Source organism: Athene cunicularia (assembly GCF_003259725.1).
Source record: "Athene cunicularia isolate RWA chromosome Z unlocalized genomic scaffold, athCun1 chrZ_part1, whole genome shotgun sequence".
NCBI lineage: Eukaryota > Metazoa > Chordata > Aves > Strigiformes > Strigidae > Athene > Athene cunicularia.
Genome location: NW_020799142.1, coordinates 27,321,282 through 27,328,146, shown reverse-complemented (window position 1 = coordinate 27,328,146; position 6,865 = coordinate 27,321,282). Strand labels below are relative to the sequence as shown.

At 53.1% G+C, this 6,865-nt stretch overlaps 1 protein-coding gene across 1 annotated transcript in view; it reads right to left on the bottom strand.

Annotated features, from left to right (window-relative positions):
- The window catches only part of NOL6 (nucleolar protein 6), a 28,596-nt gene extending 28,554 nt beyond the window's left edge, over window positions 1–42 (bottom strand). The window contains exon 1 of the mRNA XM_026865844.1: window positions 37–42. Within this exon, the coding sequence (XP_026721645.1) occupies window positions 37–42 (6 nt within the window). The remainder of the gene's footprint in view (window positions 1–36) is intronic.
- Between the last annotated feature and the right edge of the window lie 6,823 nt (window positions 43–6,865).

Below are 6,865 nucleotides of genomic sequence, written 5' to 3'. Positions count from 1 at the left end.
GATCCCCCCCATCCCCCGAAGCCGCCGCCTCCTCACCGCCATGGCCGCTGCTGCCACACGCGCGCGGACCCTGTCACCACGTGCAGCGCCACGCACCCTGCTGGCCGCGGGACGCCGCTCCCCATTGGCCGTCGCGTACCAGCGCAGGGCTCCTATTGGCCTCGCCGGCTATGCCCCGCCTTCCCGCCCACGGAGACGAGCTCTCTTGAGCAGGGCTGAGGGGCGGGGGTGTATTTTCTCGCTTTGCGGCAGGTCGCGCTGGGAGCGGCGTGTTTTGCATCAGTTGCGGGTGCTTGACGGCAGCGCAGGACGGCGCTTGCACGGCGAGGAGGAGGAGGAGGCGGCGGAGGCGGCGGTGGTGGCGGCCGTGTCTCCCCGGGGTGGGTGTCCCTGCCCTCCGGTCTCATCACGGGGTACGAACCTAGGGTTGCCCCACTAAGGTGCCCCGTTTTGCCCCGCAGGCCGTCGGCTGGGCCCCCCCGACCGCCTCGGACCTCCCCCTCACTTGCCTGGGGTGGAGCCCTGAGCCGGACACGCAGGCTGTCCAGGACCAGATGGGCTGTAACCCAAATTCACAACCTTTAACCCAAAACTGCAGTTGTCGGGGCAGCCCGTTGTGGTTTTGCGTTCAGGCTGACCGCAGGTGGGTGCCACAAGCCGGTTCGGCCTGCAGGACAGCATTACCCCGCTGGCCGGGTCCTACCTGTGGTGCCTCTTGGGGACCCTGAATTCAGCAGCACCACATTCTTAACATCGTGTTCAAAAGGAACCTGAAAATAATTAAGGAGGCGGAGATGTGGTATATCAGGGATTAATAAACATACCAGACTCCAGTTTTCAGTCTGGTGTGACTTTCTATCTAGACAAGGAGAAAATTTTGGGCTGTTTGGGGTTAGGTGAGTAACCAGGGCATGGTCTGGGCTCAGAGCAGCTGATGCCAGCTGTATATGTACACGTAGTAAAATAAGGTGCAGCTTGCACAATATGTACGATTCCGGCAAACAGCTGGCAGATCATCCCTCTCCAGTTTTGAGCCTCAGGTGGCTCAGCCGTAGAGCTGCATGTGCCTTTAGAACAACCCTGAATTACTTGCCGTTTTCAAGACATGCTATGTCCTGCATGCAGAAAAGAACTTTTATTTTTCCAAGGCAGCCAGGCTGCAAGCGGCATGGTCAAGTTGATCCTGAGTAGGATGAGTGTGGAACTGCCTGTATGCTGCAGAGTCGGGCTCTAGTACTTCATGATTAATCAGGGTGGACATCCCGTACGTGACCTGCAGAGAGCTGATGTGGCAGGCTGACCCAGCTTGGCCAGCTCCCACGGGGGCTGGCACAGGCACTGGGAGCAGGGCTGGGCCAGCAGCAGCCTGTGTGCTGGTTACCAGAGCAGGAGAAATATCCCCTTTATATATGCTTTACATATATACGCCTTTACAAAAGCAACTCCAAACCCAAGGTCTGACCAGATTTGGGTTGTCAGGTATTTAAAAGCCAAATCCTTGTGTGTCCCTGAACAGGAGGTCACAGGTTTGGGGCTCAAATAATTCAGTTTCCAGCTCTTGATGGTTTTTGTGTAACTGTAGATAGCTTTTCCCATGAAACAGGGATGTTTTGACTCCAGTGGGACTGTCCTCATTTAGAAGGACTCTGCTCTGGGGCAACATCCCAGCCTGGAATTTGTAATCTCTATGTCAGATCCGAATTCTCCCTGAACCCTGGCCACCTGCAGTTCAGGTTTTTTCCTGCGCTGTGGGAACACTATACGCAGGATCTCTTCAAGAGTAAATGTGTAGGCATGTTAAGACAGAGAGTAGAAGATAATGTATCCATTCTGAAGGTAAATGTAGGAGTTCAGAAAACTCCTCAGTGAATTGGGCTAAGCTCTGTCCCCAGCACAGGACCCCCTAAGCCAAATCAGCCCACAGTTCATGGGCTGTGCTTGTGAGAAATACAATCAAGTTTTGGGAAAATCAAGCACGTTTGGGGGAAAAATGAGCAGGCTGGGTGTTGGAGAGAAAAAAACAACAAGCTGGGAGTTCAGAGGATGTTTCCCTCTGCCCTGCAGGCCTTTGCTGCATCTGGCTTATGATGGAGTGGGGCAGGCTCTCACCTCTGCTAGGGAAAGCAGAGCAATGCCACATCTGCGGGTGCCCATGGCTCCCCCCAGCTTCCACCCTGCAGAGCTCGTTTCCACACGCTGCGCAGTGTCTCTGCCATGGAAATCCCGGTGCTGGCTTCCTGCTTGAAGCCAGTCATCGTTTCTTTTCCCAGAAAAGGCTAAAAGGCTGGCATCAGCCTGTGTGTTGCCTGACATGCTCCTACCTGGGCACCATCAGCAGCTGCATTGACAGGAACCTCCTCAAGCCTCCCATACCTGGTATTTAACAATGTCCATGGAGGACAACCCTGCTGAAAGCCAGGTCTGAGCCTTGTGTCAGTCAGGGGACTGGGACTGCTGCAGGTGGGCATTTGGGTCTCACTTTCCAAGGGAAGTGTCCCAAGCATCGAGCTGGCCTGCTGTTGTATTTGAGGACCACCCGCTGCATACAAATGATTGCAGTGGGGATGTGGGACACAGCTGTAGGTATGAGCCCAGACTGCTGGCCCCTGTTACTGCTTATTGCAGCTCCTGCCTGGCTGCTGCATCACAGACTCTCAATCTCAGCCACCAGCAGCAACATCCCCAGCCCTCTCCAGAGCATGCCAGGAGAGGGGTTTTGCTCATTGTAACATCTGAATCGCTTCTTCCTCCATCTTGGCGGCTAGGTTGGGTCCGGTAGGCTGCCCCTTGAGGCAGGGACATGAACGCCCTTCATCCATCTGCACCCATGCACACACTGCCCCACACTCCCTTGCACACCAAGATTGCCTCCAAAACTGACCTCCAGTTAGCATAGACGTTCAACTCCTGGCTGGTTTTGCAAGTAATTCTTGTGCACAGCCCCGGTGACTTTGCTGACTATGAATTACAGCATCAGCTTCTAACTCAGGAGAAAATTATCCTACGTGTTCCCAAAAGAAACAGCTAGTTGGCTGGAGGAGCTCCCATTCCTACCCCTTCCCTCCTGCCCCTGCTGGAGTCACGACTCCTGTGCTCCAGCTCTGCTGCTCTTCCCCTTCCGTCCTCACTGTGCCACGCTGCTCCCTGAGACGTGATTCACTTCCCAATGCCTCCGGGTGCTGTGGGCATACCTGCCATGTCAGGCTCCCCTCTGATTTAAGGCAAGGGTAATTGCAGCCTTGCGAAGCATTTTTAGGAAGGCTGGGAAAACCGGTTTGGTCATCCCTGGCCCCAAGGTCACGTCCCTGTGCTACTTGAGAGTGATGGGGGAGGAAGGACCCTGTCAGTTAGGGAGTAGATGGTAGGTCCACAGTGGGTCACTGGGGTCCTCACTGTGCAAACCCCTCAGCACACCCCTTGGCCCCTGCCATCCCCTGGATGGGGTGTAATGCCCGGTCGGAGTGACAGAAGGGGCTTAAGGTCTGGCCCCAGAGGGGCTGGATAATGGGGCAGCACCTGGAGCCTCCCCAGCCTCCTCCGACCCCCCAGCACTCTGTGTCCCCCCACTTCCAGGCTCAAACCCTCAACCCATAGCCTCCAGGGTAGGGCACATGCACACGCATGCACACATCCACCGATACACACGCATATGCGCATGTACGCACAAACACACACATACACACAAAACTGCACACACTCATGCACACTCACACATATGTACACACCCCACCACACACATATTGCTCTAGACACACAAGCACATACACGCATGCCCACACCTATTCATGTATAAACACACACATAAATACAAACTTACACACATATACGTACGCATGTATATATGAACACGTACATATACGCACATGCACAAATGTGCACACACTCCTACACATGCACACACACATACACGTGCACATACGTACTCTTGCATACATATGTGAGGACTTACGTACATATGCACACACAAAATACAGATGTACACACATGCTTGTTCATACATGTGAACCTACACACTCACACCTACAGGCACATGCACTCATGCACACACAGCTGCAGAAAGAAGCTGCCAGGTCTGCTGGAGCCAGGGGGGCCCAGGGTGCATTGGGGCATGGGGGTAGGGGAACCAGGGGTGCCAGGGCAGGTTGACTCCTGAATGTGACACTCCAGGGCATCCAGGCAGCGTGACCAGCCCTGCTGTGGGGAGCAGGACCAGTCACGTCTTTCCCAGGAGAGGTTATTTAATAAAGTATTTCAGCACCTATTTCATTTTAGTGAGTTATTAATTACAACCCATCCTACAGTGCTAATACTAATACTACTAATAAAAAAAAAAATAAATTTACAGCATTCCACACCCCATGCCCACCTTCATGGGCATCACACACCTCCCACCATCCCACCTTGCCCAAAGAGCTGCAGCATGGCCCCAGCTGCCCGACAGCTGCCAAGCTCTCACTTCCAGCCACGCTTCAACCCCACCACCTGGAAATCCCCGGGGAATTGGAGGAATCCTTCCCCTGGCTCTATCCCCCAGAATCCAGGGTCTCCTAACTCAGGTAAAGCCCTGCCCAGACGATTTCTCACCGAGGGTGAGCATCCCCAAGTTCTGTGTACCTGCATCTTCCTGGCGTGGCATCCCAGAGCTCCTGCTTTCCTGAGCGGTGCAGAGGGATAGCAAGCCAGCATCAATGCACCCCTGGGGAAATCCCACATCAACACCAGCTATCTAGGCACCGCCATCAAAATTTAACAGTGGCATCTTACAAATGGCAAAAGTCCTCAAAATAATATGCATACTTCCTTTAAAAATCTACACTGCACTGCAGAAACCACAACACAGCCCCTGACTGTGTCACATAGACACAGCAGTACCACCCAAATACCTTATGCTGTGTCCACAGTCAACCCCCAAACCCCAGAAGGTCTATGACCACCAACACCAGAGCAAAAACCACAATCCATCCCTTTGGTCCACATGTGGGCACACAGCCTGCTGCCCCACACTGGGACAATGTGGTGTGATAAACGCTACCCAAAATATCTCCCATGAAATAACAGCACTGATAGGACCAACAGGCTGGGGCTGAGACTTTTCCCCTATCTGCTGGGTTATTTCTGCTTCCATCTGTTCCTCACTTGGCTCGCCCACGCTGGTGGAGCAGGGCTGTCCTTTCCCCTGGGATGCAAGGAGGGCCAAGGGCACTTTTGAACTACTGTTGGAGGTCACTTGTGTCCCAAAAAGGGGGAGTTGCAGAAGAAAAAGGGCATTGCTGCTCCCTACCATCCCTTTACGCTTGGCAAAATGAAGAGCCTCAGGGTGAATCTTGGACATGGTTCCTGTGGGGGCTTTTTTGAGGGAACCTAAATCCATTTGGCCTGCCAAAGCAGTTTGCAAACAGGATGCTAGATCAGACTGGCAACTTCCTGCCCACAACCCTTGAACCCACTGAGCTAGCGGAGGGGCCACCAGGGGACCACGGGGAGGCACATGGCTGCTCGGCTGCTGCCTTTCCTGGGAGCATTTCTGAAAAAACTGAACTCCTCCAAACCCCAGACCACCATGGTGCTGATGCCCTCAACGATGAGGCTCAGACCTCTGTGCAGGAGTGCAGACTTGCACACACTGCCATGTGCACACACACCCTCTGCTCCTGTCCCAGGAATGCCGCTGACATTGTGCACAGCCAGGGAGAAGGGGCTGGGCTTGGATGGGGCTGCTGAGCAGGTTTAGCCACCACGTTGACCCCAGCTCATGAAGTGCCTGCCCTCCCTCCGCAAGGTCCCACCCTGGGGCCTTCCTGCAAACAGCTGCTGCTGTGGAAATGCTCTGCTTGCACGGTGGCTGTGGGGAGCTAAACCTTGAGCTAAAACCTTGGCACATCCCCAGGCTTGGCATCACCTGCAGATGCCTCACGCTTCCTCATGAGTGGTCAGCTCCTGCCTGGGGCTTCTCACACCAGACCATCCATCCCTAACCCTCCTTGGCCACCCCACACCACCACATAACTGTTTTTTTTTCCAAACCCCTCAAAACCTGATCTCAGCAATAGTTCCTGGACCAAGGCACAAAGCCACCATCCAGCCATGTGGGAATGGTACCTTGCATTGCCCGGCTGATCCCTCCCAGGAGCTTTACACAGATTTGATGGGGTTTCTTGCTTCTCCTGGGGAGAAGGGATTCTGTCACACCCCAGCAGAATCTGTATTTCATTGTAGGATTAAATAATTCTTCTCTTTCATTTCTAAAGTACTTTCAAATGCTTCAAGTTTTAATGAGTGACAGAGTAATTTGTAATTCCCAGGAAAAGTAATCTGGTACACAGGGTAATGACATAAGAAAGCACTCCTGTAATGTTTGACTGTCCATCCCAAGTGTGGCCATATCATAGAATACCTGGTTGAAAGGGACCTCAAGAATGATCTAGTCCCACATTTCTTGCAAAATCTTGGCCTAGATGAATCTTTAAAGTGTCCAATGTTGGGGAATCCACCATTTCCCTGGGGAGATTATTACAGTCGCTGGCTGTTCTCATTGTGAAAAAATTTCCTCTCATGTCCAATCAGAATCTCCCCAGGAATAACATGTACCCATTACCCCTTGTCTTTTCCATGTGACTCCTTGTAAAAAGAACATCCCCACCTTCTTTATAGCCACCCTTCAAATACTGGAATGTTGTGATAAGGTCTCCCCAGAGATTCCTCAAGGCTGAACAAATCCAACTCTCTCAGCCTTTCCTCATCTGGCAGGATTCCCAAGTCCTTTGATCATCTGTGGCCGTTCTCTGGACCCTCTCCAGCCTGTCCACATCTTTTTTGTATAGTGGGGACCAAAACTGAACACAGTATTCCAGGTGTGGCCTGGCAA